Source organism: Procambarus clarkii, chromosome 86, assembly GCF_040958095.1.
Source record: "Procambarus clarkii isolate CNS0578487 chromosome 86, FALCON_Pclarkii_2.0, whole genome shotgun sequence".
Taxonomy (NCBI): domain Eukaryota; kingdom Metazoa; phylum Arthropoda; class Malacostraca; order Decapoda; family Cambaridae; genus Procambarus; species Procambarus clarkii.
In genome coordinates, this window is record NC_091235.1 from 19,627,065 (window position 1) to 19,640,540 (window position 13,476).

Consider the following 13,476-nt stretch of genomic DNA (forward strand, 5'->3'; position numbering starts at 1 on the left):
TTCTTCACGTGTTGCACTTTATGGCGTATGGGCGGCCTGGGTTTGCGTTACGCAGAGAGGCAAGAGGTCATGTAGTCCAGTTTAACCCCAAAAAATTGTATTTGGCGAAGGTTGGATAAGAGTAATGCGTTCGAGTTAGTTAAGCCACGAAAGGTATATAGAGAGATTCAGAAACTGACTGGACTTTGAAACTGACTGACTTTGAAGTCAGAAATTGACTGACTTTGCCTTGCATGTTCCCTCTCACTTATCGTACCCCTTATCCCCCCCCTGTCCCTTTCCTTCCTCTACTACCCCCTGCCCCATGACCCAGAATAAACCCCCACCCCGCTCCTTCTATCCCGTCCACTGTTTAGTGTAATCCAAGATAGAACTCCCACTTGTGCAACTAAGTAATCCTGGCGAAGGCTTTCTGGCCTACCACAATCGTCCCTCATACCACAATACCCCCCCCCCCCTTCGTTCACAACAGGGCTACCACAATTTATCTCTTAACACAATTACACCTCTCCTTCCCTCCCTTTCTTTCCTCCTCATTAAGAACACTACCCATTTCTGGGAGGGGCTAATAAATTTATATATATATATATATATATATATATATATATATATATATATATATATATATATATATATATATATATATATATAAATATATATATATATATATATATATATATATATATATATATATTTCTCAGTCAATATATATATTCCTCAGTCAACAACCATCATGATCGTTTGTGTATTTTAGCTTTATTTTATATTCAGCTTTCTGGGCATGAGTGCATAAATGTTTATATTATACAAATATAAATATTGAAAGAATTACAAAAAAAATAATATTCCAAAGTGGAGTTACTATAATATTTCAAGAATCGACGTGGGGATCCAATTGCTACCATTCAAATGACACTCATTTCACTTAGGTCAACCCCTAACTCGTCCATGTTGGGCACGTCCCCTAGAGTAATCAGGGTGCAAAGTTGGGTGAAGCTTGCCTCTGGGTCTGACTAAATTAATCTCTATCATCTCCGGCACAGAGTGCTTCTCCCGTTACAAGTGTCTGTATATGTATTGGGTTGAAGGAATTACTGAAAATAACAAATTGAAATTTGACTTCTAAATGTGAGTAAAAAAAAATATTAAAAACTGGCGTTTCACATTTCATTTTGTTTATTAGAGGCGACAAAATTTATGTTGCATAGAGTTTTTCTCTCATAATTGTTTTTAGGGGGGAGGAAGGGGGGGGGGGGTTAGGCTGTATGTAATCTATAAAAAATATATATATATAAATATATGTAGTGTAATAAAGTGTTTTAGTTCCCTTATCACAGTTATTTAAAATTTTGATCGAAGTACTTTTTGTTATAATGAATCTGATGCGTTATTTGTTCCGTGATGTTTCGTTATTTGTTTGGTGTAATATATTCGTTCCTTGCGTTGTTCTCTGTTCTTAATACCCGCTTGTAATATATATATATAGTGATAGTGGACCCCCATACCCATCCTGTGAGTGGTGTGGACCCCATACCCATCCTGTGAGTGTAGTGGACCCCCCATACCCATATTGTGAGTGGTTATGAACCCCATACCCATCCTGTGAGTGGTGTGGACCCCATACCCATCCTGTGAGTGTAGTGGACCCCCCATACCCATATTGTGAGTGGTTATGAACCCCATACCCATCCTGTGAGTGGTAGTGGACCCCCATACCCATCCTGTGAGTGGTAGTTGACCCCATACCCATCCTGTGAGTGGTGTGGACCCCATACCCATCCTATGAGTGGTAGTGGAAAAGGTTATATGTAACATAATGGCCTCAGGAACTGAAACGCATTATTCATTTAGTTTAGCAACATCAGTGAAGACGTAGTTAATTAGTTAATTATCCATTAACAGTCTGTACATTTTGGGCAGTTAAGCGTTACAGGAAGATTACAGCGCCCTTCGCCGTATTCAAGAACTAGTAAGTACATAAAGCTGATTGTTAGATGATGTTCCAACCTGTGTCCCGTCTCGTTCATCTGTGACAGGAAAATCTGTTCTCAGAGATGTCCTTGTCCTCGGCAGCGTGTTCATTTCCATGTCAAGTGACGCTGCCCAATCAGTTCCGTGGGGGTTTAATGTCTGTATCACCGAAACTCTGTGAAATAAAATACTTGAAATGATACGATGGTAATTTCGAAAATATTGCGTTCCACGTCAGAGGAAACCTGTCAGAAATATGAGAAGCCCTCATCAACGCGTATGGATATCTGACTGCCTTTGTTATTGCGTGCTTCTGTGCTTGCAAAAACAACAAAAACATTTATGAATGAATCGAAATGAAGCTTGTAAATGCTGGGATTCGAACCCGGTACCATGTATGGTATGCTCAGCATACACACTGTGTTTTGATTTGTAATTTTCGTGCCGATGTGTGTGTGTGTGTGTGTGTGTGTGTGTGTGTGTGTGTGTGTGTGTGTGTACTCACCTAGTTGTACTCACCTAGTTGTGCTTGCGGGGGTTGAGCTCTGGCTCTTTGGTCCCGCCTCTCAACCGTCAATCAACAGGTGTACAGATTCCTGAGCCTATTGGGCTCTATCATATCTACACTTGAAACTGTGTATGGAGTCAGCCTCCACCACATTGCTTCCTAATGCATTCCAAAATGTGTGTGTGTGTGCGTGTGTGTGTGTGTGTGTGTGTGTGTGTGTGTGTGTGTGTGTGTGTGTGTGTGTGAGTGTCCGGGGGAGTAATTTACAAATGCATAAATATACAACTGGCCCATTAACCGATTGCTGGACACATGCAGTCATCCGTGTAGCGCGGGATGTTTTAACTGTTTTAACTGTTGACCGGCCATTAAATATGATGTAAATTTATACATGTATCCATCCTACAACCCCCCCCTCCCCCCTCCCTCCCACTTCCCCCCCTTTTTCCTGTCTTTGTCTCACGTCTTCTCTCTCTGTCTCTGATGGATTGTGTTCGTATTGAGCTGTTGGTACTGGTTGCTTTCTATTACTTACTGCATCTGTCTACCTGCATCTGTCTACCTGCATCTGTCTACCTGCATCTGTCTACCTGCATCTGTCTACGTTCCTCAAATAGTAGCCGAAAATACCATTACTTTTTTCTTTTTTTTATTAATATTACTATTACTCTGAGTAATACTCCCAGATAGACCGGGGATAGAGGGGGATAGACCGGTATAGAGGAATAGACCGAGGATACGGCTTCCCAAGATCATCCTTTTATTAAGGGTGCCAAACATGTTCAGACAAACTGACGATAGTGTCTGTCTTAGAGAGTGGGTTGGGAGCAAAGGAGAGAGGTGAAGGGACACTTAGGAATAATGACGAGAATAGGGAAGGAATGATTAATGTCCGAGGGAGGGAGTGAATGAGAAGATAGATAGAAGAACAGAAGATAATAAATGGAAGTGAGGGTGAATCATGAGAATCGGAGAAAGAATAACAGACGGGAGATAGAGACATGAAGACATGAGGTAGACAGAGAAGCGACTCGTTATCTTGAGATGATTTCGAGGCTTAGTGTCCCCGATAGTGGACACTGACTGTCTGTCTTAGAGAGTAGGTTGGGAGGAAAGGAGAGAGGTGAAGGGACACCCGCGGCCCGGTCCTCGACCAGGCTTCCACCCCCCACCCCCCCCCCCCTTCCCCCCAGGAAGCAGCCCCAGAAGTTATGTTGGGTCACAGTGCATCTGTGTCCCTATTTGGCTCATGCTGTTCAGGTGTCAAGCCCAGTTGAGCACGTTATCACGAAGCATGAAAGAATACTGTATTTGTTTGAGGGTAAATAACGTCGCTACTACGGTTTAGAATTATTTTTGATAATATTCAATCACTAGATGTTCCGGTAAGCATTCCTGAAGCCACAATCTAGTTCAGACACATTGAAAATCAACATCAGATTCAGAACCTCTTCAAACACAGGTACGAACCAATCCAATGCCAGTCCCTGGAAACACAAACTGTGACTGACCCTATTTTCCGCTTGTTGCAACTTGTAATAAAGTTGTTACATCTTGGCTGAACGTGTTTTTTGACGTATTAGAACGTTGTTACAACTTGTTATATTGGTTGTTGTAACTTGTTAGGAGGCGTTAAATCTTGTTCGAACGTTGTAGCAACGTCGTAGTTTCGCTGTGTGTTTGGCGGGACGTCACACGTTACGCCAAACACATCCACAATTAAACACACCTACAACCACTCCAAACACAGCTACAACCACTCCAAACACAGCTACAACCACTCCAAACACAGCTACAACCACTCCAAACACAGCTACAACCACTCCAAGCACAACCCCAGAACATAAAACCAAACTTTTGACTCGGTTGTATTCACTGCTATTCATATGCCATTTGCATGTAGGTCACGGCATTGTTGTTTTTAATGTTGTTGTTACAACCGTGTGAAATCGAGAGCGCACTTGTAACAAAGTCTGGGCTGACGATCCAGCCCAGGTGTCTTTTAAATTGAAATTGAAAAACAGAATAGCACCATTTAGAGCGGGATAGGCTCGTATCTGATGCCGTAAGACCATAATGAGGACATTTTTAGGCAGAGGGGGACGTCCTAGGGGTTGGAGGGGGGTCCTGGGGCAAGGGGCAGGGGGGAGGGGTCTTGGAGCAAGGGGCAGGGGGTCCTGGAACGGGGGGGTTAGGGGTCCTGGGGCAGGGGGGGAAGGGAACCTGAAACAGAGAAGAGGGGTGGTGCAGGGGTCGTTTTGGGGACCGTGCTCATTTGGATTAGTAATTTTGTTTCTGTGTTGCCATTAGCAACGCTATCTTTATGGTCTTGTTATTGTCACTTGGCTCTTGCGTTGTCAACATTGTTCATCGTTGTTCTCATCAGTGCCATCGTTATCATCCGCTATCGTGATGATAGCGGAGCACATCAAAATGGTGCTGTGCCAAGATATTTACACTCGGACTGGTTTCTTGGAGAGTAAATTAAATTTTAAGTTTTAAAGCAAAGGAAAAGTTTCTTGGGCAGCGTCACTCATTTTTGCGAACGAACATACCGCCATACCTCGCGGTGATTGTGAGGATCAATGTCCTCTCGGCCCGGTCTCTGGCCAGCCCTCCAGAGTGACAGTATAGGGCTGCGTCACTCATCCTTTGAGTGACCATACCGCCATGGCAGTATTTACAACACCAGCCAATTAGGATGAACAACCCAATGGACTTCTCCTGTCACTAGTATAAAACAGAGTAACTGAGATTGACAGAACTGTCTCACGTGAACGGTCTGTCAAACACGGATATGAACATATACAAACCATAATACTTAAGTATGTTAACCAGACCACACACTAGAAGGTGAAGGGACGACGACGTTTCGGTCCGTCTTGGACCATTCTCAAGTCGATTGTCTCGATCGACTTGAGAATGGTCCAGGACGGACAATCGACTTGAGAATGGTCCAAAACGGACAATTGACTTGAGAATGGTCCAGGACGGACCGAAACGTCGTCGTCCCTTCACCTTCTAGTGTGTGATCTGGTCAACAAGATGAAGATGTTCGGTCATCAGTCATACACATAAGTCATAAGGTCCAAATTGTGGCTTTAAACGCGTATTCCATGAGGTTATAATCTACTATATCAGAAATACATATTTTAATTTTCGAATTTGTAAATGCAACTGTATATTGTTTAATGTCACACAGAATAGAGATGGATTCACAAGAGAGGTAGGAAACTTAATTTGTTGAAATGAGTTGCACTTGTGACGAGGAAGCAGAGGTTCTAGCTGTGATTTTGTTCCTCATTTTCGTTTTGAAAAAGATTATGTGTGAGTATAATCTATGTTCCACCAGCCCTGCCAGTATGAGGGATAGCAAACCCGATTATTATGAGGTTAATAACCTGTAGATTTGATATATTTAGTTTGCCTGTCGTTCTACCTCTGGTGAGTATGTTGTGGAAGAATTGTGGGTATGCTAAATGCCCCCCCCCCCCACACACCCAGCTGGCTCGACACATGCTGAACACAGCATGCCAAGTGCCCACCAACACAAGATGCTGAACCATTTCCTCCACTCAGGCGCGGATGGCGAGCCATTACAGTTGACGACCATCAACTCTCTCAAGGCACCGACTGCTAAACTGTTTTATGGACTGTTAACAGTCAGTCAGATTAACTGAGGGTATTGTCGGAAGTTCTCGCTGTTGCGGAAGCGGGTCGCCCCGCGGCTTGTCGGACCTGTCGGACCCCCTCGACCTGTCGGGCCTTGGAGCCAGTTTGCTTACGTGTCCTAGCCGGCAAAACATGCCTTAGTAACGTTGAATTAAACGTTAACTCACCTGTTGCCTGAACGTTGATTCACCATTTCGTCTACGTTGATTGATTCACTGCTACGTCAATGTTGATTCACTACAACCCATCCTGCAGACCAAACAATAAGTCAAATACTAACAATTTTTACTAAGTGCAGTTTTTGACTAGTTTAGCACACAACTGACAGGACGACTCTTCCCTACAACATAAAACCGCGCATTTTCCTGAAACGTAAAATAATAATAATAATAATAATAATAATAATAATAATAATAATAATAATAATAATAATAATAATACTTTTACTTTATAGTTAGATCTAGGTCAGGTTAGGTGAAGTGTTTTGGTTACGGTGATTTAGAGAATGCTTGCACTACTCCACCTCAAAGCAAGTTACAGCCTCTCTCCTGTGCCAGGTAAGTCCACTACGGGCTCACCATAGCCCGTGCTACTTGGAACTTTGTGTTCCAAGTAGCGAATCTTAAACAACAACAATATAGTCCATTGACTCAGCCCATACTGACTTTTGGGGAGTTTTTGTACTGTTTTTTTTCTGTGTTTTTGTAAGGATCATAATTTGTACGTTATTTGTATATTGTTGTGTAACTGCAGCCTGTGAGGCTGTAGGGTCCAGTAGGTTCAGTAGAACTTCGGTTTCAACTCTTTTGACCATGTCGTAGCTCAGTCGCTTAAGGCAGTGTCTGGGATGATCTCGGACGTAGGTTCGAATCCTCGTCACGGCCCTTGTGGATTTGTTCTTACAGTCCTTTGTTTTGACGCTGGCCTCTGATGCCTTGGCACCGGTAAAGGTCAGATTCGGTTCTTCGTAATGCGGTCTTTCGTAATGCGGTTCTTCGTAATGCGGTCTTTCGTAATGCGGTCTTTCGTAATGCGGTCTTTCGTAATGCGGTCTTTCGTAATGCGGTCTTTCGTAATGCGGTCTTTCGTAATGCAGTCTTTCGTAATGCGGTCTTTCGTAATGCGGTCATTCGTAATGCGGTCTTTCGTAATGCGGTCTTTCGTAATGCGGTCTTTCGTAATGCGGTCATTCGTAATGCGGTCTTTCGTAATGCGGTCATTCGTAATGCGGTCTTTCGTAATGCGGTCTTTCGTAATGCGGTCATTCATTACACCGTTATTGCGGCCACAGGTGAGCGAACCAGACGGCTACCTTCCGTTTACCTCGTAAAGCACAGCGCTAAATCCGTGGATCGTATCTCTGCACGCAGGATTTGCAGGGATTACATGGCGCTCTGGAGTGGATTACCGGGGGTTCTCGGAGCTCAGAAGAGTATTGCACTGGTTCCCAGCGTTCACGAGAGGATTCCATTAGTTCATAGAGCTCGTGGGTTGATTGGCCTGCGTCTCGAAGTTCCATCCCTTCAACAGGCTCGTCCAAGCTGCAGCCGACCCCCCCCAACCTATCCTCAGGTTATGCTCGTCCAGGCGGCAGTCGAGCCCGAAGATGCCCAGGGGCTTAGAACTCTGGGGTTGATTGGCCAGGGGCTTAGAACTCAGGGGTTGATTGGCCAGGGGCTTAGAACTCAGGGGTTGATTGGCCAGGGGCTTAGAACTCAGGGGTTGACTGGCCAGGGGCTTAGAACTCAGGGGTTGACTGGCCAGGGGCTTAGAACTCAGGGGTTGACTGGCCAGGGTCTTAGAACTCAGGGGTTGACTGGCCAGGGGCTTAGAACTCAGGGGTTGACTGGCCAGGGGCTTAGAACTCAGGGGTTGACTTCCCAGGGTCCCAGAACTCAGGGGTGGACCCCCCTGGGGTCCCAGAACTCAGGGGTTGACCCCCTGGGGTCCCAGAACTCAGGGGTGGACCCCCTGGGGTCCCAGAACTCAGGGGTTGACCCCCTGGGGTCCCAGAACTCAGGGGTTGACCCCCTGGGGTCCCAGAACTCAGGGGTTGACCCCCTGGGGTCCCAGAACTCAGGGGTTGACCCCCTGGGGTCCCAGAACTCAGGGGTTGACCCCCTGGGGTCCCAGAACTCAGGGGTGGACCCCCCCAGGGTCCCAGAACTCAGGGGTAGACCCCCCTGGGGTCCCAGAACTCAGGGGTTGACCCCCAGGGGTCCAAAACTCAGGGGTTGACTGGCCAGGGCTTCAGAGCTCCGAGTGCATTAGAGACCTAACGCCGTGTTCTAAATTGGCGTGGAAATGCAATTTTGAAATCTCTCTGACTATTCATGATGCTGCACTTACGAGGGTGCACTTCAGGAGGCCTGGTCGACGACCGGGCCGCGGGGACACTAAGCCCCGGAAGCACCTCAAGGTAGCCTCAAGGTAGGGTCCGGGGCGGGGGAGGTGTCGTACGCTGCCTTGTGACTACACATTTATATGAAATGTCGTTCGCTAACAGGTGGGGCCGGCCGGCCGAGCGGACAGCACGCTGGATACGTGATCCTGTGGTCCCGGGTTCGATCCTGGGCGCCGGCGAGAAACGATGGGCAGCGTTTCTTTCACCATATGCTCCTGTTACCTAGCAGTAAATAGGTACCTGGGAGTTAGTCAGCTGTCACGGGCTGCTTGCTTCCTGGGGGTGGAGGCCTGGTCGAGGACCGGGCCGCGGGGACACTAAAGCCCCCGAAATCAACTGAAGATAACTGAAGTGATTAGGCAACTGTTCCTTCTCTGGGCGTCTGGTTTCATCATCACTTCGCCTCTCCTTTAACCTATTCACCTCTATCTTTACGGGCTCACCATAGCCCGTGCTACATGGATACTTCGTCCTGAATACCTAAATCTGAAACAACAACGATTTGTATTGTATCTTTAATTTCTCCATCTTTTCCTCTCTCTCTCTCCATCTCCTTTTTCCCTAACTCCTTCCCGTCCCTGTCATCCATTCCAACATCCCTTCCCTTTGTCATCCTTCTCTCTCCCTTCTGCTAATCCTGTCCCTTCCAAAGGCTATCATGACTCTGTTAATACCTGCCTGCACCTCACTTCCTCGGGACCTTATTGTTGGCTGACCGGGTTCCTAACCTCAAGGGTCCCCTCAAGTGTCCACCTATCCCTCAAGTGTCCAGCTGTCCCTCAAGTGTCCAACTGTCCCTTAAGCGTCTCTCAAGTTTGCGAGAGCTAATATATTGCATACCTTTTACGTAATGATTTTAGTTTAATCGCATCTTATTTGTTTCATATTTGCTAGATTAAGAGATAACTAATTATATAATCCAAGACGAACTTGTGTTCCACACCCCGGGATACTGAAGGTCATCAACGAGGTGGACCTTGGACGAGGTGGACCTTGGACGAGGTGGACCTTGGACGAGGTGGACCTTGGACGAGGTGGACCTTGGACGAGGTGGACCTTGGACGAGGTGGACCTTGAACGAGGTGGAGAGGGGATAGACTATTTTTCACACGAGGAGAAATAGAACGAAGAGAAACAGGTGGGAAGATAAGATGTGAAGATGGTTATCAGGAGAGAAGAAGGTAGGCAAGTTGCAGCCACCTACATCCATAGTCTCAAGATCAACAGCTGTGCAGTACTAGGAGAGACTTGAGGAGCCGTTACTCCAAGGACCTGACAGCCGGCGAAGTAGAAGACACGTTCAAGGGGGAGGTAAGATCCGGAGGAACAGCAAGACGATGGATGAGAGCTTACCTTGTGATGGATCAGAGCTTACCTTCCTTACCTTGCGATGATTTCGGGGCTCAACGTCCTCGCGGCCCGGTCCTCGACCAGGCCTCCTCTTTAAGGATGCCCCCAGCGCCACCAGGATGAGTGGCGCTGGCCAATAAACTCGCCCCTCGGGTCAAAATTAAAAAGGAACACAGGAACGGGAACCCAGTTACGCCCAATGTGAAACACATTCAATACTCTCTTACAACGTAACAAATCCAATCTAACCCACTCAACAAACGCTTATAAATCTAACCGAGAATGACTGAGACCAAAGCTGAATTGTTGTCCATCATTCAGGCGGAGCTAACTGTGAATGGTATGGTTCAATCTTACTCCTTTATGTGTCACACGTTATGGTGATTGATAGTTTCCTCTTTATCCCCATAGGCCCCTTGTCCCCCCTGCCTCCCTCTCCTCACTAACCTCCCTCCCTCTCCTCCCTTGTTTCCCTACCTCCCTCCTTTCCTCACTCTACCTACCTACTTTCTCTACCCACCTACCTCTCTCACTCCCTTATTTCCTAGTGTCTTCCTCTCACTCTCTTTGACTCCGTAGCAGTCCAGCCACTTGGGCTGGACGGCAGAGCGACGGTCTCGCTTCATGCAGGTCGGCGTTCAATCCCTCGACTGTCCACAAGTAGTTGGGGCACCATTCCTTTCCTCCCGTCCCATCCCAAGTCCGTATTATGATCCCTTTCAAGTGCTATATAGTCGCAATGGCTTGACGTTTATCCCTGATTATTCCTTTTATCCCTTCCCTTCCAAGTCTCTTCTATCCTTCTATCCTTCATTCCTCTCCTTGCCCTCAACTGCTCATTTTCCGTCATTCCCTCACCTTCGTCTCAGGGTCATCTTCATGCCAATATTTCTCCAATTCTTCCCTACTCGGTCAAAACATTTTCGTTCCGGGTATTTGATTCGTTGTCTCGGTTCCTCCCGCTCCTCCGTGGCTTCGTGTCTCCAGTTGGTTTTGTTTTGATTGTGTTGATGTGAGCAGCAGCGGTGACAGCGCCAGTAGCAGAGGCAGCAGCAACAGATGCAGCAACAGAGGAGGATGCAGCAGCAGCAACAGATGCAGCAACAGAGGAGGATGCAGCAGCAGCAGGAACAACAGAGGAGGCAGCAGCAGCAGCAACAGAGGAGGCAGCAGCAGCAGCAGCAACAGAGGAGGGTGCAGCAGCAACAGCTGAGGAGGAAGCAACAACAGAGGAGGAAGCAACAACAGAGGAGGAAGCAACAACAGAGGAGGAAGCAACAACAGAGGAGGAAGCAACAACAGAGGAGGAAGCAGCAACAGAAGAGACAGCAGCAGCAGCAGCTGTCAGAGGCAGCCAACCACAGCTCTTGCTAAGACGATTATCACCTCCTTTGTTTAGTTTTCTGTTCTGTTCCTCGACACCTCCCACCTGTCCCCCCTTACCCCTCCCCCCCCCCCAACCCCCCACCTGACCCCCAGACTCCCCCCTCCTCACCCCCTGATTCCCCCCTCTCCCTCAGCTCTGCATTTTCCTTTTATATACATTATTTGTTCTACTTTTGTTCCTATCCCGGTGTCTGTTCTCTCTCTCTCTCTCTCTCTCTCTCTCTCTCTCTCTCTCTCTCTCTCTCTCTCTCTCTCTCTCTCTCTCTCTCTCTCTCTCTCTCTCTCTCTCTCTCTCTCTCTGTCTCTCTCTGTCTCTCTCTCTCTCTCTCTCTCTCTCTCTCTCTCTCTCTCTCTCTCTCTCTCTCTCTCTCTCTCTCTCTCTCTCTCTCTCTCTCTCTCTCTCTCTCTCTCTCTATCATTACCGTAATCTTCACGGCCTCTCCTTCTCATGCTCCTTCACGCCTGGCTGCTAGTTCCCACAAGAGAGAGAGAGAGAGAGAGGTGAGGTGTTTGGGGAGGTCAGGTCACTGCTGGGGGTCAAGCCGGGTCACTGACCGGGTTTACAGGGCCTCTACGGTGTCCAAAACCTGCTCATCGAACATGGTTATCTTGAGGTTATCTTGGGATGATTTCGGGGCTTAGCGTCCCCGCGGCCCTGTCCTCGACCAGGCCTCCACCCCCCAGGAAGCAGCCCGTGACAGCTGACTAACACACCCAGGTACCTATTTTACTGCTAGGTAACAGGGGCATAGGGTGAAAGAAACTCTGCCCATTGTTTCTCGCCGACGCCTGGGATCGAACCCAGGACCACAGGATCACAAGCCCAGCGTGCTGTCCGCTCGGCCGACCGGCTCCCAACACAACTAAGGGGGATTAAACAGTGCAAGAACACGTAGCAGAGTCAACTGAAAACTGTCAATTACCCAATTAATGACAGTCAAAGGGGACTGTCAGTCACAAAGGCACTGTTGCCATCAATGAGACTTTTAATGAAACAGACAAAGGATTGCAATCTGAAACGCTGCATCGGTGTTCAGGGAAGATTCCTTTAATTGGAGTGAAGACTTTGATCACAGGAAGGAACGCCAAGGTCTGTTACGACGAACCTGTCTCGAGCACAATGGATGTGTGGTGCTTGAGGCTTCAACAAGGTGGAATGTTAACCTCTACATTATTCTACGTCTTAATGAATGTTGTCGATAATCCCCGATTTCCCGGAAGGATTACAACGAGGAGGATGTGTAGATGAAGACATTGACACATGGGGAGAGATGATGAATGAGTCTATTCAACTTCTTGGAAGGAAATGTATCTTTTTATAAAGTAATTAGGCGAAAATAAAGACTTGGTGACGCCAAATCAAGTCGACGATCCAAACGTCGGTTAGGTTAGATTAGGTTTGGTTAGGTTAGGTTAGGTTAGGTTAGGTTAGGTTAGGTTAGGTTAGGTTAGGTTTGGTTAGGTTAGGTTAGGTTAGGTTAGGTTAGGTTAGGTTAGGTTTGGTTAGGTTAGGTTAGGTTAGGTTAGGTTAGGTTTGGTTAGGTTAGGTTAGGTTAGGTTTGGTTAGGTTAGGTTAGGTCAGCCTAACCTATCATATTTATTCATTACTAACGTATTGCCAGGAAGCTTTGTGAAGCTTGTGGTAGCTTGTAGTAATTAGACGGACTCCTTGAGAGCATCTCCTTCAGCTCGAAGGTGAAGAAAACCTGCCCGAATCGCTATGCATGTTAGTGGCTTTACAAGAATGCAAAACAATTATTATTTTGTAATCTTACAAACTCATTGAACCTTCCTGTAAATAAATTATTAATATTATTATTATTATTATAAATGGCCCTAACCATATAACTTACGTTATCACTTATAACGTAAGTGATTGGGCACCATTCCATCCCTTACATCCTACTTCATGGCCTATCCTCATATGCCATCCAAGTGTTGTATAGTCATACTGGCTTAGCACTTTCTCCTGATAATCATCTTGCAACATATACAGAGACAGGTAACAGGTGTAATTACAACATATAACAGTAATTAATTTGAAAATATGATCTCAACAAATATAAACAGTAGCTTCAGAGAGAACCTTTGTCAAAAAAAATTTATTCCTCAAAAGTAGAAACCCCTCATCATGCGAATAGATTCGAAACCCTTGCATTGAAACCTTGCAACAAAAGCACCCACG

The 13,476-nt window shown here is 46.5% G+C and overlaps 2 protein-coding genes across 2 annotated transcripts in view; both read right to left on the reverse strand.

Moving 5' to 3' along the window:
• Positions 1-6,344, reverse strand: part of LOC138358804 (uncharacterized) — a 76,949-nt gene extending 70,605 nt beyond the window's left edge. Inside the window, exon 1 of the mRNA XM_069316980.1 lies at positions 6,319-6,344. Within this exon, the coding sequence (XP_069173081.1) occupies positions 6,319-6,344 (26 nt within the window). The remainder of the gene's footprint in view (positions 1-6,318) is intronic.
• Positions 6,345-7,050: 706 nt separating this feature from the next.
• Positions 7,051-7,416, reverse strand: LOC138358805 (histone H1-like protein HC2). The gene has a single exon (XM_069316981.1). The coding sequence runs from the start codon at positions 7,414-7,416 to the stop codon at positions 7,051-7,053; it is 366 nt and encodes a 121-aa protein (XP_069173082.1).
• Positions 7,417-13,476: the final 6,060 nt, after the last annotated feature.

What these genes read in the sequence shown, in the direction of transcription:
- LOC138358805 (XM_069316981.1), bottom strand. Translation starts at nt 7,416, where the DNA reads ATGACCGCATTACGAAAGACCGCATTACGAAAGACCGCATTACGAATG.